This window comes from Citrus clementina, unplaced genomic scaffold (genome assembly GCF_000493195.1).
Source record: "Citrus clementina cultivar Clemenules unplaced genomic scaffold, Citrus_clementina_v1.0 scaffold_3, whole genome shotgun sequence".
Taxonomy (NCBI): domain Eukaryota; kingdom Viridiplantae; phylum Streptophyta; class Magnoliopsida; order Sapindales; family Rutaceae; genus Citrus; species Citrus x clementina.
The window spans coordinates 18,701,676-18,725,742 of NW_006262339.1; the positions used below are offsets into that span (position 1 = coordinate 18,701,676).

The 24,067-nt window shown below is 32.3% G+C and overlaps 2 protein-coding genes across 2 annotated transcripts; one reads left to right on the forward strand and one right to left on the reverse strand.

Annotated features, from left to right (window-relative positions):
- Positions 1-1,118: 1,118 nt before the first annotated feature.
- On the forward strand, positions 1,119-6,867 carry LOC18047189 (peptidyl-prolyl cis-trans isomerase FKBP43). Its single transcript, XM_006441432.2, has 13 exons — positions 1,119-1,269; positions 1,372-1,445; positions 2,255-2,490; positions 2,877-3,016; positions 3,676-3,774; positions 3,906-4,239; positions 4,525-4,725; positions 5,077-5,277; positions 5,477-5,750; positions 5,998-6,085; positions 6,195-6,236; positions 6,371-6,419; positions 6,499-6,867. Exons 1-13 carry the CDS (start codon positions 1,257-1,259, stop codon positions 6,584-6,586), a joined length of 1,839 nt encoding a protein of 612 aa, XP_006441495.1. The 5' UTR covers positions 1,119-1,256; the 3' UTR covers positions 6,587-6,867.
- Positions 6,868-7,528: 661 nt separating this feature from the next.
- LOC18047190 (sm-like protein LSM8) lies at positions 7,529-9,812 on the reverse strand. The gene is made up of 6 exons (XM_006441434.2): positions 9,703-9,812; positions 9,067-9,165; positions 8,365-8,405; positions 8,176-8,250; positions 7,974-8,026; positions 7,529-7,863 (listed from the first exon to the last, which is right to left on the reverse strand). Exons 2-6 carry the CDS (start codon positions 9,101-9,103, stop codon positions 7,773-7,775), a joined length of 297 nt encoding a protein of 98 aa, XP_006441497.1. The 5' UTR covers positions 9,104-9,165; positions 9,703-9,812; the 3' UTR covers positions 7,529-7,772.
- Positions 9,813-24,067: the final 14,255 nt, after the last annotated feature.

The window sequence follows — 24,067 nt, forward strand, 5'->3', positions numbered from 1 at the left end:
AAAAAATAACTAGATTAAATTTATCTAAGTATAAGTTCCCGAGCAATATTTTCACGAACCACTCTCATTTCACTTACTTCATTTTCATCAACATTGATGTTAGTTGATGATTCTTCATCATCTGAAAAAATTAAAAATAAGATGCAAATCAAAACATGAGATTACAAAAAAATTCTTACTTGAAAGAAGATTGGTGTGGTGATTGTGCTCCTTCTGTTGTTTTTTTTTGGTGGAACAATGAAGAGACAAAACAAGAAAATATACGTAAGAAATAGGATTTAAGAGTTTAAATATGAATGTAATTTTTTTTGTTCCTTTGTAAATTTAAGGTTCGTTTATGAATTATAAAAAATATAATAAATGACAAAATAGCTTTTCAAAAGGTCTTTTGGAAAAAATCAGAAATCATGCCTTTTTCTAAAAGACTTTTTGGATTAAAAAATAATTTTTGGTTTGACATCCAAACAATTCCAAAAGATTTTTTTTAATTTTAAAAATTTAAAAAGAGCTTAATTAAGCTAATTCAAAGAGGCACTAAAGAGATCTAGACAAGACACCTATTTGTCGTTTTATTATTAGTATGAAAATAGAATTGATGGTTTTTTTTTTTCCTGCAAAATAAAGAGAGGGAGAAAAAGGTTTTGACGGCTTAGATTTTATTTGAGATTTAAAAATACTTTTATTGAACTACAAAACTTTTAGGATGATTGATGGGACTAAAATTTTTCCCGACATGATAATAACAACAACAAGGTTCTTGATTTTCAAAAAAATGTAAATGAGAGTATGATCATTTTATTAGAAAGGCGTTATTTGGCCCGAAAGATGACAAATTGCCTCCGGGAAAAAAAAAAAAAAAGAAACAGATAAAGCATTTTATCACCCTTATGTCACACTATTCGGGCCAAATACCCAGACAAATTTACCTTTTTTTTCATTTAAGCACTTATCCAGCGATGCCCTCTACCAAATAATAAATGGACCTAAATGATACAATTTAGATAAATATATCATTATTTGAAAAACTATAACAATGTAGGAATTCAAATGTTATTAACTTATAAATAGGTTTTTCTTATTTATTTATTTTGAAATGTAAATAGGGCTCATTTATCAAAAGAAACCCGCGTTCTGGAATTATATAAAATCACGCAAAATAAGAGAGAGAGAGAGGGCTATATAAGAAAGTATTTCAATTTCATTGATTAGGGTTTAAGAAAAACAGGCAGAGAAAGAAATTCTCTTGTTCCACTTCAATGGCTTTCTGGGGTGACCGTTTCTTTTTTTTTTTTTTCGAATATATAATTTTATAATGTTATTTGTTTCAAGTTTTTATTTATCGGTCTGGGAATCTTCTAAATTTTCTTGCAGGAGTTGAAGTGAAACCCGGAAAACCTTTCACTCATACTGCTGATGATGCAAGAGGAAGGCTTCACATTTCACAGGTAACCAATTTCCAATTAACTCTTTTTTTTCCCTTAAAATAAATATTATTTTCATTTCCAGGGCTAATGCTTCTTTGTGCTGATTCCTGTCTCTGTTAATTTGTTGAGTATATATGATTTTTATAAGTTTTCTTTAATGGGTTTCGATAGAACTATTGTTTAAATAACATTTTTTAAATGAAATTCTTTTTTTTTGGGGGGGGTTTCTATTTATTGTATTTTGACTCCAATCAAGATTGAATCTTGATCGAACAAGTTGCTGATGATAGGAAAAAACGAAGAAGTAGAAATCACTAAAACAATCCTAACCGAAGTGAAGAACATAGTTTATACAAAGAGAGAAGACACTTGGATTTACAAGGTTCAGTTCACAGAGTACCTACATCCATGGCTGAAAACAGCTTTTAGCTTGACCTTTAATTATTGGTGATTAATACAGAATGAATTAACATGTTCCAGTGAACAAAGCATTCCTACACAAGTTTCCTTAATAATGACCAGATTTACAAGAAAATCCACACATAAGATACACTGGTGACCAGCTTAAAATTGTAACTAACTTTAACAGCTCTGGTGGCCCCCTTCATTTGCTTAATCACCAAATGCCACATAGGCTTAAATAACCATCAATAACAGAATTTTAAGCCAAACTTGATCTTCGCACTCCTTTACCAAGTGGATTCACCATCTTCGTTTGTGTTTTGGTTCTTTTTTCTTATAGGTGTTCTGGAGTTAAATGGCTGAGTTTTTAGTTCTGAGAAATGGTTTGTGGTAAAATGGCTAATAATTTTGCTTTATGTTTAACTCAGGCAACACTTGGGATCGGTACTGCCCCCAAGAAAAGTGTGGTTCAGTGTAATGTTGGGGACAAGAGTCCTGTTTTTCTGTGCTCTTTGTTTCCTGAGAAGGCTGAGTCATGCCAACTGAATTTAGAATTTGAGGAGGCTGATGAAGTTGTGTTCTCGGTTATTGGTCCACAAAGTGTTCACCTCACTGGTTACTTTTTGGGTGCTAGTGGTCAGCGCTATAATCTTAATGATGAATTGTATCCTTTAATGGGTTCAGGAAAAATAGTGTTTCCATATGGTGCTTTTGGCCTTAGGCATGCTTGATACATGTTTGCTTTTTTGTGCTAGAAATATATAGAAAAAGAGAAAAAACGAGTGAACAGTTTGGGTACTGTGGGTGGTCCATATAAAATTGTATTACTCTAACCAATTGAGCCTGTATATCTCTTTCTAATCTGTTATGGTAACTTGTCAATAACAGAAACCAAACCAACAGAAAATTTTATATTGCATTTTTGTTCGTCTCCATTGTAACACTAAACAGTCAGTTGAAGGTTATTTCAATTAAAGGGGAAAAAGTAAGTGTTGTTGGTATTTTTTATATGATTTCCTCCATTTGTTTTTCCTTTACTATAGCTGAAAGAGAATCCTATGGAGAAGATATTGCGGATACAGAGACAGAAAGATCCACTGGCCATAGTGATGAAGATAAATATGACGATAGTTTCATCAATGATGCTGATCTGGACATCATACCACCCTCCCCTGTTTCTGGTGGTGGAGGTATATTATGTTATTTTTCTTTGTTTTCAGTGAACATACATGAACTTGATATCAAAGTTAAATTTTGGGATATTAGCACCAAAGTCAAATATCTGATCAAGTAAAATGTTAAGTTCCTAATTCAACTAAAAAATTTGGCCCCGTCAAATATTTGCATACTTTTGTACATTTTCTGAGAGTACCAAGAGTCCAAGTACAGCCGTTATACTGCTCAGTCATTTGAAAAAGCAATTTCTGACCGCGTTTCAAGCAAACTTTGACTATTAATTCAATTAGAATTATTTGATATGGTAACAAGTGAATGTGTATTAGAGTTAGATGTTGTGAGAAGTTGAATATTATTATTTAAAATGTACTGTTTTCTGGATATATTCAGAAATACCTCAATTTGGCACATCGACATTGTCAGCTATTTTGGATGAATGTGCTCCATATGCTTCCACTGAGATTTACCAGAATTGGCCATTGAGTTTTATTAATTGCATTATGTGGTTTGAATGCATTCCATTTTCTGGTTAGACTGTTATTTTTTTAAAATTATTTTGCCAATAAAGAATTTTCATTTATCGGTTTAAACGATACTTGTTTGGAGGTGTTGCTTTTGTAAGCAATAAATATTTGAAGGTGTTTGATATTTACTTTTTGGTCTTTAATTCCAGAAATTGAGGAGATACCAGACAGGCAAAAAGGAAGCCGTAGACGGCTTAGGAAGAAGAACCAATTGAGCGGATCTGACGATGATGCTAGTGCTCAAAAAGGTTGAGTTTTTTTTTCCCCATTAATTCATTTTCATTTATCAGTTTAAAGGGTACTTGTTTGGAGGTGTTGCTTTTGTAAGCAATAAATATTTGAAGGTGTTTGATATTTACTTTTTGGTCTTTAATTCCAGAAATTGAGGAGATACCAGACATGCAAAAAGGAAGCCACAGGCGGCTTAGGAAGAATTACCAATTGATTGATTCTGATGATGATGTGAGTGCTCAAAAACAAATGTTAGCCGATGGTAGTACTGCTGCAGCAGCATCAGATGGTGAAAGTGAAGATATGCAGCCAATTTCCTCTCTTTGTAAGGTTAGTTCAGATGAACAAGAAAACATTGAAACAAGAGAAAAAAATGTCAGGAAATCTGGTGGGACCAGCACTTATGAGGCGAAAGATGAAGGAAATTGCTTTATCCTGTCAGAAGAAAGAAGTGATGATGATGTTAATGGTGAGCCCAAAAGGTGAGAGTGTGTATAACTGTTGAAGATATAATTGTTTTAGCTGGTTCCCAGTGCAGGCCATGCCTTGTCATTCTACAGAAAACCATGTTGGCATAGAGTTTTCTCTTTTCTTTTCTTTTCTTTTTTTTTGGATATTCAAAAGTTTTGAAATGAGTCATTCTCCATCTTATTGTGTTTTAGTTCAATAGCAATATAACATTAGTTATAGATTAATGAATAATGGCAATGGATTTTGGATCTTATTAATCAATCTGTGTGTCCAACTTATTTGGTGTACACAAGCAGGTCTGACATGTGTGATTCTGTGCTGCCTTCTGCGGAAGTGGGCCTGGAGAATGGTGTAAAGCCTAAGAAGAAAAAGAAAGTGCAGTCCCAGGAGGGCACACAAGTGGAGGAAAAAGGCCTCCAAAATGATACAGAGACTGACAAAATCATACAAAATTTGCCTGTTCCAAATAAAGAAAATCAGAAGACATTTAATCATGTGTAAGTATTCTTCTTGTCATTTCATTCTTGCATTACGGAATATTAGAAATCATATAGGTCAGTTATAAATCGGCTAGTTAAAAATCCTCTCTCTGTCTTTGCAAGAGAAAAGAAATAAACTATTCCTCTAAATTGATACTAAAGCCAAACACAAACTCATTTGCTACATAGTTTTGACTGAATGAAAGAAAAATGCATCTAAGTATAATTAATAATGCTAAACAGCAAATAAGTTACTCTCTCTCATGATCTATATTGTCGTGTTTGCAAATATTTTTAATCAGGGAGTCTAATCTATTTGTTTCTTCTTGTCATCTAACTTATCTTTATTGTTCTGATAAAATCTGGCAGCGAGAATGTGGGTTCTGTAAATAATGCCAAGCCAAAGAAGAGGAAAAGAAAAGAGCAACAGAAAAGTCTAGAAGCTGACAGTGTTGACTGTACCAATGTTATAAAAGGGGATAAAGCCCTTCATGATGAGGTGAAGCATGACAGGATGGGCCAGGATACTCCTGGAAGAGTTGAGCAAAATGAGCAGCAAGTTACTGATGTGTGAGTATTATGGTTTTTTTTTTTTATGTTTTATATTATAGTTTTTACTTGTGCAGTTGCATCTCACACACAAATTCAAAGAGGTAGTCTCATAAATGGTGTTTATTAAATTGCAACGGATGTGCTTGCTACCTTTAATGCAAAGGGCATATATTCTGGCTAGTTTAGTATTTTAATTTTCTCTATACACTAAATGCAGGATTCCTGGGAATGATGTTGATCAATCTGTTGCTGAACTTCAACCTGAGAAGAAGAAAAAGAAGAAGAAGAGAAGAACTGAAGAGGATGGGAAGGATTCGAACATGGAAACACATCCATTATCAATGGATGCAATGAGCGGATCTGTTATGGTCACTGAGAACAGCAGTGCTGAAGGCAAGTTATCTCTGCTCAGGACCTTGCCTAATGGATTAGTCATTCAGAAGCTAGGAACAGGGAAACCAGATGGCAAGGTAGCTGCACCCGGGAAAAAGGCAAGTTCTCTTGAATCTGTGTCCAGCTAAGGGGGTGGGCAAAATGTTTTGATCTTTCATCCGATCTCATCTTACCAGATGACATGATGGAAGAGTTATGAGTTTTGTATTGTTTTTTTATTCATTGTCATCTAGAGTTCCATCTTATCTGTCGATTCATTCCCTTTTCTTGAACATTCTGCTATAGCACACTGTAGACGATGTTAAAGAATTTTTGTTGATTGAAAGGTCTTCTCTTTGATTGCAGATCAGTGTCCTTTATACTGGAAAGTTAAAGGAAAATGGACAAGTATTTGACTCAAATCTTGGGAGCACCCCCTTAAAGTTCCACTTAGGTGATATCTTGTTAAAATGAAATGTTGGATTGCAATGATATGGTGTATTAATTTTTTTTGTTTCTTCTAATCTTATGTCTTATCCATTTGATCATGTTGGTAATAACAGGTGGAAAAGAAGTTATAGAGGGCTTGAATGTCGGACTTGAAGGTATAATCATTTAGACTCATTTTTTTGTTTCTCCTTTAACATGATTGAAGGCAGCTATTCTTAGTTATTTACTAGTTACCTTCTCCATTGTAACTCTTTGTTGCGCTTTTTTATGCATGTATTGGTATTATCAGGTATGCATGTTGGTGAAAAGAGAAGGCTACTCATCCCTCCCTCTCTAGGGTATGTGATTGAATCTCTTTTCCTTATTGATTTTCTTTGAAAGCCAATTCCTTTCTTGACATGTTTATTTCTAATGTAGTTACGGAAGTGGAGGAGATGATAGTAAGAATATTCCACCTTACTCATGGCTGGAATTTGATGTCGACTTGGTCAAAGTCCATCGATAGTTTTGCTCCACTGCTTGTTTCCCATGTCAACATACTGTTTTGCATGCAGATTTTGGTTTGAAGAGCAGGCTCACGGCGTTCAAAATCTTGAGAATTTTTGTGACGTAAATTTTGCCTCAAGAAAACCGGGAATCTGTTTCTTCTACATCAACTAAACCTTGAGAATTTCATTTATTGAATTTTTTTGCCGCGGAAAGCTGGGGTTCTGTTTTCTTGTCAACAAATGCTTGCTGTAGCTACTGATTTGACTTCAGAAGACTTCTGTGTTTCATTTTCAACACCAAAACTAGGGGTGGGCATTTTACCCGACCCGACCCGACCCGATAAATTTCGGGTTCGGGTCGGATCGGGTCGGGATCAAAACCCGATCGGTTTGAAATTTACAAACCCGATCGGGTTGTGATCGGTTCGGGTCAAACCCGACCCGATCCGAATACCCGATCGGGTTCTTAAAAAAAAAAAAAAACGTACTGACCCGAATTGACCTGATTTCAATCGACCCGAACTGACCTGAACTGACCCGAATTGACCCGAACTGACCCGAACTAACCCAAATTGACCCGAACTCAATTCTACCCATTTTAAATCCAACCCAACCCGATCCAACCCGAACATAACCCGAATTAATGACCAGACCCGAACCGACCCGAATATAGTTCGGGTCGGTTCGGGTCGGGTCATTAATTCGGGTTATGTTCGGATTGTTCCTTGTCTAACCCGAACAACCCGAAACCCGATCGGGTTGACCCGAACCCGATTTTGCCCACCCCTAACCAAAACATTACGTGCAGATTGCCTTTTTGTACATTTAAGTACATATATGAAATAGAATCACTGTTTATGATTTCCTCCTTTTTTTTTTCCCTGGTTCGGTTTTGCAATCCTTTTAGGAATGATCTTAACTGTTGCTGTTAACAAATATTCACATATAATGTGGTTTACCTTATACTTCATGCAATCTGCATTGCTTAAAAATATGAATAAGCGCAGACGACTATGATTTAGCTGATATCAATCTTGCCCCAACGTTCGGTAACTGGTCCTTTAACATCAATAATATACAAATTTCAGTAACATCAAAACGAAGACTTCAGAAGTAATAAATACATCTAATGCATAAAATTTATCAGTTTTTGTTCTAATCCTTCATTGAGTCCACAACAGCTCTACATCTTTTAACAGTCCATTAATGGATCACTGGTTTGAGGGGATGAGCTCTCAAATTGGACAAGTCAAGATGAGAATCCAGCTCTTCATCAACTTCCCCAACGATGCTTCTGCAATAATCAAAAGAATCAATTCGTCATTCTTTTATTAACATAATGACAGATTAGGTAACAAGTATAAGTGCTATAATAAAGTAATGACAATAAGAAAATTGCATTACATGTTGTCACCCCTTATTATGTACAATCCCAACACAAGTTGCTGAACACCTTCCTGCAATAACAAAATCAGCCAGATTCAACACAAGTAATGCTTCATTTGGTTTTCCCAAGGAAACCGACTGAACTTTAAACCCATTTTACCTCCAATTACTAAGGCAGCAAGCGGATTACAAAGTAGCTCATTGAGATGAGGATAAATACCTTAGTCGAGTAAACACGCTCATGAGATTCATCAAGGATTATATTTGTAGCCTGGTCAAATCCTTTCAAGACTCCCTACATTTATTATAGAAAATGCACCTTAGGAATTATATGATAAAGACAATGTAGATCACTGAACTAATATTCTAAAAGATCATGTAGATTTACGGGGCTAGTGTTGTAACATACCACTATGTTACGTCCATCATTTGTGATAACTGATATTTGCTCTGCAGAAAAAGGAAAACAATCAAGAATTACAGATAAGAAGAAAATTATGCCCCAACAGAGTGCTGAAAAGTGCAGGACAAAGCGTCAACAACTACATGTACAGTTCCAACTGCTTCCCCCAACAAAAGTTAAAGTTGGGAAAAAAAATGAAAAAGGAGATTTTAAAATATTTTGAGAGCCTCACAACCAACTCCAGGAAACTAATTTTTAAGACTTATTAAAGTCTAGTCAGCCTTACTGCTTACAAGCAAAGCAAACAAACTCCTGCTTTATGAGCCTAGACTCATGAGCAAATGTCTTCATTAACACCTTTTTATCATGTCTCTTTCTATTCTATTAAAGGAAATTAATGTTCCCTCAAGTATGTTAACCATACCTTAGGTATTATTTTACACTTCACCTCAAATCCAGACAGTGATTTAGGTCTATAATATACTTTCAACGAAGATAAACAGAATAAAGGAGTGTTACAATTGAGAAATCCCCCCCCCCCCCCCCCCCCCACCAAAAAAATAAAAAAAGAGTTGCTTTTAAGCTGTAAAAGAAAAATCAGATCAGCAAAATTCCAAAAGCTTGACTCTTAGACACCTTGTTCTATTGCATACAAAAATGACACATGAAAGACATCAGTGATAAAATGGGAAAATAATGAGCACATACGATCTACAAGAGACTCAAGCCCAGGGCCGCCTGACATTTTGCAACTTAAGAAACCCTTAATTGAAAAATCCTTCACGAGACTGGTAGCAAACAAAAATTCTGCAAAGCAAGTTTGATTTCATGAGAGAGCAAAAACACAAATTAGATATATGATATTGACAACAGTATAGATAATAAATACTCAACGTATAGCATCTTTAGCGGCTATGCAAGATAGAATGGAATAGAAATATGGTCAATTTAACAAAGTTATCTGGCATCCTTAACAAAAAGAAAATGACCCACCATGACTATTTGGTCAAAGCAAGCACCAATCACGTTACAGAGAGGCCAAAAAGAGAAGAATATTAATCATAACTCAATAACATTGTTATTTAGATTTTAAAAAATTAAATAAAATAAGACCAAGAAAACCAACAACATAAAACCCTAGAAGCGTAAATCTCGAAAGATTAATAGAATAGAACAAAGCCTAAAAACCCATTTACCACCAGCAATCAGAATGCAAAATAACTAAATTTGTACATAATAATGTCGTGAAATTACTGATGAAAATCAAGTATAAGCTGAATAAAATTAAAACCCTAAAATGCAAATAGAAAATATGCAAAGAACAAACAGAAGAAGAAAGCTTACAGTAAGAGAGACAGAGAGCTCGTATGCGCAGAGCTTCAGCCACTGTAGTAGAACGATTGAAAGTTAAAACCCTTTCTTCCTTTTCACTCCCGTCATGCTTTTTTTTTTTTAAGGGTTTTATATAGCTAAATACTTTTTCATAAAAAGGAATGAAAAAAAAAAAAATTTTAAATGTGAAATGCTCCTCTACTCGTGCGGTGCACGTGTTCGTCATGTAGAAATAATCAAATGAGGATAGAAATTGCAAAGATGTTTATTTTTCAATCGGCTTATGTATGATTCCTTAAAATTCAAAATTGGATTCTTGTTTTTAATATTACATGACAGCGATATTTCCAATAAAAAAAAAAAATCTAAGATAACCCCCTTAAATAAACTGAGACATCTAGTCAGAATATTTAAACTCAAAATAGCGTTAATTTATTCTTTAATACATAAAAATAAATCAACTAATATAAACATGCGTTTTTTTATAATTTAAACAAGTGGTTACCAAGCAATTTTTCTTTTTAATATTATAAAATTAATGCTGACATGAAACTTCCAACTTATATCCATACGAGAAAGGGAAAAGATTTACCATTGACCAAGTGAAAAATTGTAAAAAAAAAAAAAAAAACCTTTTTGAAAAACATAAAGATTTTAATTGAAACTCGGGATTAGCTTCAAATTTATAGTTTGAAAATGTTATGATCTCTTTAAATTTTTTGTTACTCAATTAAGGGCTAATTTAGATTGCAGTAGTTAATGAAATAATCTGCTTTTACTGTGCAAATGAAATAAACTACTGGTTAAAAAAGTAACTCAGTGCTTGGTAAATTGTGTTGTTGTAGTTGTTGTGAATTTGAAAAGTAAAGTACATGCATTTAAAATATTTTATAACAAAAATATTTTTAGTTTATAATGATAAAATTAAAATAGATATAAATTTAAATTAACTTTTGGGTGGTGCTATACGTACTCTAAAAATTACTCTGAACACTCATATTTTTATAAATATTTTTATTACAAAAATGTTCATGATGTAAATTACTATTAATGACACTTTATTATGAGCATATATAATATTATTACTTTGGACACTCATTTAGGGCACTGCAATTAATGTTTAATTTTTTTATTATTTTAAATCTTAGATTTTTTCTTCCAAATATCTTAAATAAATATTTACAAAAGAAACTCAATATGTGAAGATTTTAACTTTAATGAGGTATGTGTGATCTTTTTAATTTTCTAGTTTATAGCCCAAATAATCTTTCATTGTTCTTCCTCAATGGTTAGGTAAGTGACAATATTAGAATAACATTGAATTTTTTTTGTTTTGTTTTTTGATTTTTTGTCTCCAAAAGATGTGTGTCATTCCACAATATTAGAATAACTTAACAATTATTCATATCCTTATAAGCTAGCCTGCAACACTAAGGTATTACAAACCCGCAGACATGTTTGCGGGTTACCAAACAAAATAGTCCAGAGGAAAAAAATAATAATAATCCAGAAATAAGTTACCAATTGCATGTCCCTTACGTCCAAATCCAACAATCAACACCTCATCATTTTCTTCAAATGGCTTCTTTCCATGGGAACAAAAGTGCTAATCTTCTTTCCATGGGAAGAACTAGCAAATTTCTTCTTCCACTCATTGCCGAGGTGACACCTTTTGTATGACTTATCAGCCCACCTTTGAGTCCTATGGTGAGACTTCAGCTTGTGACCAGCTCCCATACCACGTGTCTTGCCCGTGATTGCTGAGTGTAGTTAATCAACTACTACGACTAAGAATTTCATCTTCACTTCTCTTCCGATTATAAACTCCGAATTTGCAAAGTAGAGCAAATAGTGTCCTTGATTTGGCCAAAGGATATATTGTTTAATTGATTTATTTGTTTGAGTGTATATGGTATTTTCATGAGTGTGTAGAGTAACTAAGATGATTAATTTAAAGAGGATTAAGTGAGGACTTTTTTGGCATTTTAAAGAGTGTACAAAGTATAATTTATTTTTTTAAAATTAATGGATGAGTGTACATAGTAATAGAGTGTTCAGAGAAATTTTTAGAGTGCATATGACCTTACCCTTGACTTTTATTTATATATTAGGGTCAATGAGGAAAAAAAGATATAATTTGTCTTTTTATTAAAATATTAAGTATATAATATGAGTTTTTAAAAAGTGTGATGGTCTATTTAATATGTGGCTAATAAAGAGAAACTCCTACTTATTCTTAAAAACTAGTATCAAAATAGAAAATTTTATTTTTAGAAATTTACCAAATACCTTTTCCGTCTAAATTTATTAAATAAGCGGCTTATATTGTTTCAACTTCAACCGCAAACAATGTCTAAGACTTTAGTCAAAACCAAATTTATTGGATGCGATCCAATCAAATTATATTTTTTAATAGGAAAAAAAATACTAAGTTAATCTTGAATTAAATATAAAAACTAATTTCATTTTTAACGTTAAATATACCTAACTAATGTAATAAAATTATTGTTACGTACAGTGTTTTAGCAAATTCAGCGGGTGAGTGTATTCGGCTTAGTACGTGGGCGGTGTCATTCCAAACCCAGCCCAATTGAGCCCAAACCATTTGCTACATTTAATTTTTCTCTCTCATTTGGTTTAGCTAACAAATTTAATAGAAACTACTAATTATCAAAAAATTTAAAAAAAATTCCACACGATTTTTGTTTTTTAACTTTATTAAAAATTTATTTATAGATTATGGATTAATAAATGACATAAAAAATCTGAATTAAAATAGTTAATAGATTAACTTTACATGTAGTTAGAACATGGTTTAGCTTTCATTTTCAAATGATGACTAAAATTTTCAAAGGAATAATTATTGGAAACCAATTTTTTTTTTTCAAAGTCTTTGGGTAAATAATATTTTAAAACATGAGAGAAACCTCATTTGAAAACTTTCTAGAAGGCAAGTACTCAATTGTATGATTTGTGGTGTTTTATTATTTATTTATTTATTTTTAAGATGGAAAGATAATATCAGAATATGGGGTCCAGCTATCTTGCTACTATGATGTGGGATCCTAACATTCTAACAGCTTGTAAGAGAAGAGTGCTTTGGGATTAATAAACGACCAACTAGTCTCATATAGCGGTGGCTAATGGGCCGGACAGCACGAGACAAGGCACGAGGATGGCACGTGTCCGTACAGTATGGTACTGCAAGAGCACGGTTTCGATAGAGTATGCGGCACGACACGTCATGCACGTGGGCTGAGCTGAACTTAGAATTTTAGGTACGTGGGCCTTAAAAGTACAGTACGATTAGAGATGTGATAAAGCACGGCACGCGAAAAAGCACGCAATAATCACATTTTATTTTTTAATGAAAGTAAATTTAAAATTTTATGATTTTATTAATAACTTGAAATTGAATCTTTTAATATATTTTATTAGCTCAAGTTTTTTAAATTTATTTAATTTTGAGTTTAAAAAAAATAATTGATTTATGTTTATAATTTATTAAATAAATAATTGATATCATGATTTTAATAAATAAAATTATAAATATCATGAATTTATAAATATGTATTAATATTATTATAAACTATGACATATGACTCTACGTAATTCCAAGTTAACAATTAAGTTAACCCTTAAAAAAATTATTATTATTGTTGTTGTTAAGTACTAAAAAAGAATTCTAACACCAAATAGTCAAACTTAGTAACTAATATTACATTCTCTTATTATTATTGAATATGGACTTGAGTTTTGAATTTTTGATTCCATTAAATTTGAATAAAGGCACATGGATCCAAAAAAGTACATATGCTTGAAAAAAAATAAGATAACAACTTAGCATGCGCTTTAAAAAAATAAAGAAGGAGAAAAATTTAGTGGGCTTTTTTCCTTAGGCACGGCATGGCACGACACGTAGGGGTGGCAAAAAAGCCCGGGCCGGCCCAAGCCCAGCCCGGGTCCGCGGGCTTAGACCTGGCCCACTACTTTTTTTAAAAAAAATGATTTTATAAATTAGAATAATATAATTAAAATTGAAAAGTAATTTAAAAATAAAAAAGAAAACTTAAATTCTTAACTTATAAATCAATTATGATTCAAAAAAGCTAAAATTATGGTACCAAATTCTCTTTTTTGTGTCAATTAATTAAGAGAGCGTTTGAATTAAAAAATCCAGTATTAAAGAAAATTAAAGTTATGAGCTTTTATTTGCTTTATTTATTATTTTAATTTAAAATATTCATTTTCTTTAATTTATCTATGATTGTAATAACTTATTGATTATTAATTTATTTTAAATTTACAATAATTTAAAAAATTTAAAATAAATAAATAAAACCCAAGTCCCAGCCCAGGCCTGCACACTTAACTAACAGTGGGCCTAGACATGGGCTTGAAAAAGCCTGGCCCATGCCCGCTGTTTGTCATCCCTAACGACACGACGCATAGCACAGCAAGTGTGGGCACGACACGAGTGCGCACAACACGTGTGCTGGGCTAGGCCTAAGCAAAAAAAAATTAGACACGGCATGACATGAAACACATAGTGGGCACGACATGACACGAGCATAAGCACGCGTGGGCTTCCTTTGATGGGCCTGAGCTGTCACGGCACGACCTGTTGGTCATCTATAGTTTCATAACTAGTTGATGTGGGATTCTAACATTCTACTTTTCTTCAAAACTGACGTCAATGGCAGTTCACACATCGGGTTAATAAACTATCAACTAGTCTCATACTTAGTTGATGTTGGATCCTAGCATTCCACCCTTCTTCAGAACTAACAACGGTTCACACATTCTGACTAGGCGACACCCCAAGGTCATGAAGGCAGGACTGTTGTGGTAAGGGTCACCTTTAAAGGACCAGACTGCCATCTAGGGATGGCAAAAATCCTCACTGGGACGGGTACCCTCGGGGATTTTCCCCATTTGGGGAGGGTATGAGGATAATCTCATACTCAATTTCTTATTTGGGGAAAGGACGATGAAATTTTTTTTACCCAATTTCTTATTCAAGGAATGGACGGGGATGAGGTGGAATCCCCATCCCCTTGTTAGCTTATATGACTATAGATATTGATTTTGATGATAACAAACCACATGTATTGATTAAACAAAGATTTATGAATTGTGCTTTTTAAGAAAATAATGTTATGGAATTAAAGTGTTTTGGACTAAAATGAAAGTATTTTAAAACCTTTGATATTGTTTTAAAATTTCATATTTGGACCTATTTGAAACTATTTAAATATTTTGGGTCATTCTATAATTTCACCTAGTTTGGGTGAAATCATAATTTCATAAAGTTTTGGGATTGACAAAGTATTATTTAGAAATTCTGAAATTGGACATATTTTAAAGCTTTCATAACGTTTTGGGTCATAATATAATTTTATAAAGTTTTGGAGTCAAACTATAAATTTGAAAAATATTTTACTGTAGCAGTTACTGTTGCAAGCGGCTAACTGGATATGGTAAACGGCAATCCAGATTTTGGGCAGTAAGCTTTTGGAGCATAAACAGCTATCTGATTTCGCAAGCGGCTAACCGGGTATGAAAAGCGGCATGCCAGATATTATGAAATTTAAATTTTTACCTTAACAGTAACATACAAGCGGCTAACCGAATTTCATAAACAGTAAGTCAGTTATGACCAAAAAGTGCATAACGGCTAGTTTTTTAGCTCAAACTATATAAACTCAAAACCAATTCATTTTTGGTAATCTTGGCAAGTAAAAACAAGTGCACACAACATATATTGAGCTTCAATTTCGTAAATCATCATTTATTAAATCATCTTTGTTCTTCAAATTGTACATCCACTCTTAAAGAGAGTTTCATTGTTGTAGTTTTCATTTCTCATCAAATTGTGAGTGTACAAGTGTGAGAAACACTTGGGATGAAGAGATTAGAGAGACAATCTCTTGTTGTAAAGGTTCATTGACACCTTGAAGTCAATTGTAAACGTTTGAAGCCTTGGAAAGGCTCGGATAGTGAAATCCTCAAGCCCGGTGTGCTTGGAGGCGTGGACGTAGGCGGGGATTGCCGAACCACGTAAAAATTCTTGAGTTTGCTTTCTCTTCCCTTGCTCATTTATTATTGTGCTTTCATTGAATTTATTGTTTTCGAATTTATGAAGGCATTACATTGGATTGTTGTGTGGTTTGCTTAGTTTAATTTTTAAAATCCCAATTCACCCCCCTCTTGGGTTGCCTAGTTAGTATTTCATTTGGTATCAGAGCGAGGTGCTCTTGTGTAGACTTAACCATCTAGAGTTAAAGATCAATGGCAACCCAATATGACTCAATATTTAGAGAAGGACAGTCCATAATTAAACCACCGTTCTTTGACGAAAATGACTACCCGTATTGAAAAACTAGGATGAGAATTTATTTACAAGCACTAGATTATGAAATTTGAGAAGTTGTTTGTGATGGTCCTTTCATGTCTTTGATTAAAAATGAAGTTGGGGAAGATATTCCAAAACCTTCACGGGAATGGAATGAATTGGAAAAGAGAAAAGGTACTTTAAATTCCAAAGTTATGAATGCCTTGTTTTGTGCACTAGATAAAAAAGAATTTCATAGAGTATCTAGTTGAGAGAGTGCTAATGAAATTTGGCAGAAACTTGAAGTTGTTTATAAAGGCACGAATCAAGTGAAAGAGTCTAAAATTAGTAGGTACACTCGGCAATATGAATTGTTCCAAATGGAACAAAATGAGAGTGTGTATTCTATGTATACTAGATTTACGGACATAGTGAACACTCTAGGAGTCCTAGGAAAGACGTTTTCAAATAGCGAGAAAGTTAAGAAAATTATTAGGTCGCTTCCTAAGGAATGTAGACAAAAAAGGACTGCTATTAAGGAAGCCAAAGATTTAAATATCTTACCTATTGATGATTTAGTTGGTTATCTTATTTCTTATGAGGAAGACTTGGCAGCCGAAAAAAGTAATGAGGAGAAGAAGAAAAGCATTACTCTCAAAGCCTCAAAATATGAGAGTGATGAGGAAAGCGAGCTAGATGAGGAGGAGATAGATATGCTGGCTAGGAAGTTCAGAAAATTTTTTAAGAAATCCAGTGAGCGAAGAAAATTTAGAGACTTCAAGAACCGAAAAGAGAAGAAGGAACTAATCAAATGTTATGAGTGCAAGAAACTTGGCCATAAGATCAGAATGCCCTCTTCTCAACAAGCTCAAGAAGAAAGCAATGGTAGCCACATGGGATGATAGCGAGGAGGAAACAAGTGATGATGAAGAGCATAAAGAAATGACAAATCTAGCTCTTATGACAATTGGAGATGAATCGGATGATGAACTTGATGAGGTAAATGATCTTCCTACTTATGATGAATTACATGATGCTTTTAAAGAATTGCATGATGAATGGATGAAAATTGGTAAAAAGAATGCATGTCTTAAAAAGAAAATGGTAGAGCTAAAAAATGAAAATGAATCTCTATGTGCAAAGATTACATGCCTAGAATTAGAGAATAAAACATTGCATGATAGAGTTGCATTATCAAATGAGAAACCTAGCACTTCACATGAGCATCTAGAATATCATATAGATGACTTGAAAAATGAAAATGAAATGCTTAAGAAGAAGAACAATGAGTTAAATGAGATTGTTTTAAAATTTACAAATGGACAAAAGATGTTGGATAACTTGATTAATTCACAAAAATGTGTGTTTGATAAAGGAGGACTTGGTTATAAGCCAAATGTGAAACAAAAGTATTATAAGAATTATTTTGTGAAAAGTACATCTATTAACAATCAAGTTGTATGTCATTATTGTAATCAAAACGGTCACATAAAGCTTGGTTGTCCTATTAAAAGAAAAGTATATTATAGAGTAAAATGTGTTTGGGTTCCAACAGAAACCATTACTAACACTCAAGGACCCAAGAGTATTTGGGTACCAAAGGGCACAACGTGAATGTTTTCTTTGTAGGTACCACAATCAAGGAATGATGGAGAGTTCCTTGATGAAAGCTTGTGAGGATAATCACTTGAGTATGATCTAGGAGAAAAAGATGAGGCAAGATGATTTAATTGTTTTGGTAACAATTCTTGCCATATTAATTTTGTTGAATGAATCATGATAAATGAATTTACGAAAGTATGCTTGTATGTTTACATGATAGAATTATCATTGTGTATAACATTGAGTGATTTATCATAATGCCTTTGTTTGATTTTGATGATTGTATGGTCTTTGATTTCATCTTCTTAATTATCTATCATCATTGTCCATCTCTTATATATGTGTGAATTCATATGCCATTAATTATGTTATATCATCATTCATTTATAAAATTGACATCATTGTTTGATACGATTTCATATGTTTGGTCTTGTATGCATTTATGTCTCATGTATTAATTGGCTTATTGAAAAGTTTTGAATCACAAAATGTTTTTAAATTGATCAAGTTTTAAAATAAATTGGTGTGTACAATACAAGTTTTTGGGTCAACCAAAATTCAATAAGAGGCAAAATGATCTCTAAGGCACAACCGGCATACCACATGTAACCACCCGGCAAGCCATTTGCTTATGGTTGCTCTCGGGTCGACTTTCGAATAACTGGATTGGAAAATCGGTAAGCCGTTTGAGAAAATTTTATTTCTGGGCAAAAACCGGTCAATCGGTTATGAAATCCGGAAAGCCGGATTTGCAAAGTTCTTTTTCTGCCTCAAAATCGAAAAGCCGATTCTTTTATCCGGTAAACGAATTCGTTTCTCTCCTCACTGGACACTAACCGGCTAGTGAAATCCGGCAAGCCGGATTCGGGCATTCATTATTCGTCAACCGGTTTTCTCTCTCTCTTTAAAATCCACCATTTCTTTTTAATCAACATCATACATCGCATCTCTAAAATGATTTTAATTGATTCAAACTTACCCATTTTACTCAATATCTTGAAAATCCGAATTTGTGCATTTTGATTATTTCAAATTACTACTTCCATAGTGTGCTCTCCTTATGGTTTTTACCATAGTTCTCTATTTATATTATACACCTATATTTTCATATGCATTGTTGCTTTCATTGTGGATTGAAGATGATTATTGTTTGATATTTAGATGTTTTATATTCGGATAATGTGGCACTAATGTGCTCATATTGAGTTTTTGATGATTGATAGGGGGAGCTTTTTACTATATCTGATGATGAAGAGGGAAATATGATATGTAAGGGAGAAATACATATACTTTAAAATTCTTAAGCATATGAATTTTTTTAAAGTTTTATTAAAATGTCACATTAGATCTTTGTTCAGTTTAGTTGTCTTGATTTCTAAAATGTGATTAGTAATTATAGGGCTTGGATTGTTGACATTATGCTCTTATGACTTTTGCCTTCCCTTGCTTAGCTTATTACTTGTTCTATTTTGGATAATATGTATTTTTAACTTTTTTATTGTCCAAAGGGGGAGACAAAGTAATAAATCATTTTGATGATGTCAAAAGGGGGATAATAACATGCACTTTGAATTTTTTTTTTATGATTAATATGTGCTTATGGTGATGATTTTGAGTATGATGGTGATTTAATTACATGATTTTTTATATGATGATTTTATGTTTTGAGTTGTTGATTTGATAATTAATGGAATAATAGTTCATGATCATTTTATGGTTGATGGATTATATGATGATGATAATTTGGGAGTAATATTACTAAACCTGTATTTGAGGTTATGCTTGTTGTTAGGGGGAGATTCCATCGTAATTTCTACTCGGACAACATAGGTAACAAATTTGCTACTCTTATTCTTTTCCTTTAAGTTTTCTTTTTGATGATGAAGGGGAGCAGAATACATGTTTTAAATTTATAAAAATTTGCTACTCTTTTTCTTTACCAATTAAGTTTTCTTTTTGATGATGAAGGGGGAAAATAATTTAATATGTGTTATAAAAAGTGTTATAAAAATATGCATGTATGCAGGGGGAGTCTTTTTAATAACTTGCATTGATTAAGGGGGAGCTTTTAATAACTATATTAAATTTTTATAATGTGTTTTGTCATCATAAAAAAATGGAAGATTGTTAGCCTATATGACTATAGATATTGATTTTGATGATAACAAACCACATGTATTGATTAAACAAAGATTTATAAATTGTGCTTTTTAAAAAAATGATGTTATGGAATTAAAGTATTTTGGACTAAAATGAAAGTATTTAAAAACCTTTGATATTGTTTCAAAATTTCAGATTTGGACATATTTGAAACTATTTAAATATTTTGGGTCATTCTATAATTTCACCTAGTTTGGGTGAAATCATAACTTCAGAAAATTTTGGGATTGACAAAGTATTATTTAGAAATTCTGAAATTGGACCTATTTGAAAACTTTCATAACATTTTGGGTTATAATATAATTTTATAAAGTTTTGGGGTCTAACTATAAATTTGAAAAATATTTTACTGTAGCAAGCAACTAACTGGATATGGTAAACGGCAATCCGGATTTTAGGCAGTAAGCTTCTGGAGCATAAACAGCTATCCGGATTTCGCAAGCGACAATCCAGATTTCAAAAGCGGGTAACCGGATATGAAAAGTGTTATGCCAGATATTCTCAAATTCAAATTTTTGCCTTAACGGTAACATACAAGCGGCTAACCGGATTTCATAAACGGTAAGCCGGTTATGACCAAAAAGTGCATAATGGCTAATTTTTTAGCTCAAACTATATAAACTCAAAACCAATTCATTTTTGATAATCTTGGCAAGCAAAAACAAGTGCACACAACATATATTGAGCTTCAATTTCCTAAATCATCATTTATTAAATCATCTTTGTTCTTCAATTTGTATATCCATTCTTAAAGAGAGTTTCATTGTTGTAGTTTTCATTTCTCATCAAATTGTGAGTGTACAAGTGTGAGAAATACTTAGGGTGAAGAGATTGGAGAGATAATCTCTTATTGTAAAGGTTTATTGACACCTTGAAGTCAATTGTAAACGTTTGAAGCCTTGGAAAGGTTCGGATAGTGAAATCCTCAAGTCCGGTGTGCTTGAAGGCGGGATTGCCGAGCCACGTAAAAATCCTTGAGTTTGCTTTCTCTTCCCTTGCTCATTTATTATTGTGCTTTCATTGAATTTATTATTTTCGAATTTATTAAAGCATTAGATTGGATTGTTGTGTGGTTTGCTTAGCTTAATTTTTAAAATCCCAATTTATCCCCCTCTTGGGTTGCCTAATTAGTATTTCACCCCTCCCCATTTCCCCATTTCCCTATTTTAATTTTTAATTTTATTTTTTAAAATTACTAGTAAATAAATAATAAATTTTGAATTATAAAATTATAAATGTTGGTAAAAATAAAAAATATCAAAATATTTATATTATTAAACTTTTAGGCCTAATTAACTAATTAAAGTCCTAAATTTTTATTTAGGACATTAAAAAGACCGGGTATATTCTATTAGCCCAAAAATTTGTTTTAATTTTAATATTCATTAAATATTTTAAACTTAAATCTATTTTTTATTTATTTTTAGATGTTATAATTGCTCACAACGAATCACAATTTTAATATTTAATCTAATCTAATATAATATTTGCTCTTGATTTGCTTCGATTTAACTATTATTCTGTAAAGGGAATAGTCCACATTTATAAAGTGCCCAACATTGAAAAAGTTAATTTTAAATCTAAATTCGATTTTATTTGTAACAATTTTGTATTAGACTATTAATTTGCTCATAATAGTTTGTAAAAGAAGTTTGTATCCTTTGCATGTTGCGTTACTTACTAATTTAATGTATGTGACTTTTGTAATGGATATTAATGTAAAATATATTTTGAACTTTACTTTTTTTGAGTTTTTTATTTTAATATGATTAACTTAAAATCGAAAACAAAAAAATGTATTAGTTATTCGGGGATCAGGGACTCTCGGAGATCCCCTGTTATTATTCGGGGAGGGGATAAAAATTCTCTCAAGTAATTCTAACGGAGACGGAAACATACGCAAAATATTAAGAACGGATATGGGGAGATTGGTTCCCTCCCCTTCCCTCCTCATTGCCATTCCTACTGCCATCGTTTCACACACTTCGATTGGGTGTAACTAGTTGATGTGGAATTCTAACATTATACTTTTCTTCAAAACTGACGTCCACAGCGGTTCACACATCGGTTTAATAAACTACTAACTAGTCTCATACATAGTCGATGTTGGATCTTAGCATTACACCCTTCGTCAAAATTAACATCCACGACAGTTCACACATTCTGACTAAGTGACATCCCCAGGTCACAAAGGCAGGATCACTGTGGCAAGAGCCAACTTTAGAGGACTGAACTGCCATTATTTCACTTACTTTGAATAGGTGACACCCACAAGGTCACGAAGACAACACCGCTACGGCAAGGGATCTCACACCCTGACTATGTGACACCCCAAGGTTGTGAAGGTAGAACTGTTGTGGCAAGGGCTAACTTCTTTAGAAAATTGAACTGCTCTAATACTAATTATTACGAATCCACAAGTTACAACTCACTCTTAAATGGGTTGTAAGAGGAGGATGCCTTAGAGTTAATAAATGACAAATTAATCCCGTATCTAGTGGATATGGGATCTAACATTCTTTAATTGTTATTAGTTGTAGAATTTTGTGTACATTTTGTTAAGTCAAAACAGTTGAATTTTGTGGATTGCAGGCAGTACTGTATGAGTTTTGTATTATTGTTGGAATCAATTTCTCATGAATTCTTAAATTTTTCCATCTGATTATTTTTAATTTGAGGAGTGATTTTGGTTTTTGTTACATGCACTAACAAAACTTCAAATCTGAAAATGAAAATAAAATTAAATATTAAGTCAAAGTAAGTGGCACTTGCCTGATGCATCAATGAGTTATAGACATCTTCTTGGTTCTTAAATTAAGTAGTGACTGAAAGCTGCATATTTTGGATTGATTAAGATGAGAAGAAGTCATCATAGCTTCTCAAGATGTTGATTTTATAAAGCTTCTCAGTTCTCAGTTGCCCGAGAATATAATCAAAATATTAAAATATGGTGATTGTTATTATTAATTACTCTCATGGATTGTTTTTTTTATAATATTATTATTATTATTATTATTATTATTATTATTATTATTTTAGTTGTTCGAATTCTTGACCTTTTGTTTATGAAATAAATAATGGCAAGGAGATTTAAGAAACTATTAATTTTCGTTTTAAAAAAAGTTATGGAATTATATTGCTAAATATTAATATCACAAAATCACAAAAGTCAAAATTTAACGAAATCGAATCATTTACAACGTTCATAATTTGTTGATTATGGCAGATTTTAGATCTTGCCTTTAACGAGGAAATTCATTGAATTTCCACTTTTTACAGACACTTAAGTTACATAAAATATTCCTAAAAATTTATTATTATTATTAATTATGATCAGTATTTTTATATCATTGAACTAGGGTCAAGACGCAGTTACATCCATGGACATTACATGATTTTTTTGAATTTAGTTTAATATAAATTGGCATGGCATGACAAAAAACAAGAGATAATCTTGTCGTATCTGTGTTGAATTACCTTAGCTCATTTAGCCATTTACAACATGAATATCAATTAATATATGATCATATTATTGAAAAGAATAACTAATATTACCCATGAATTACTCATTTATGTAATGTCATAGATGTACTGAATTCATGTTAACCCATTTATAATTTATTTAAAAATAATGTTGACAAATTTGTCATTTTTTTCAATAATTTTTTCAATTTTTTAATATAAATGTGTTAAATAGGCCAATATAATTAATAAATGGATCATATCTATAATTTCGCTTCATTTTTCTAACAATCATATAATATAATATAAAGTATAGTTTTATATTATGTTGAGCTGTACATTAGCAAGAGTGATTGGTCATCCAATAACCAGTTGTTACATTGCAAGAATTCCATGGATACACTCCTTTTACATTCTTTGCTTCTCACGAAAATATGGCAAAGAATTAAAAATTATATCTTATATCAATATGGCATCTATTTAATATCTTCTATCAATATATTATCTATTTCATATGTTTTATATCAATATTAGTATTAGATTAAAGTCTAGTTTAATATTTTTTTTTCATATTACTCAAGGACTCGAAAAGAGTAAAATGAACAGGGAGATGTGGGTTCAATGTGATCATGATTAGAAGATCAATTGGATATTTAATTTAAAATTGATTGATTAGGGGACACTGTGGGCTCCAACAAAAGATTTTGACAAGCTTAAGCATATTTACTTATTCATAATTTATCTGCATTCAAATTTTAATCAAATTAAGATGGATTAAGCTTTCACATGAAAGACAAATCCTAAAGTCCAACAAGGACA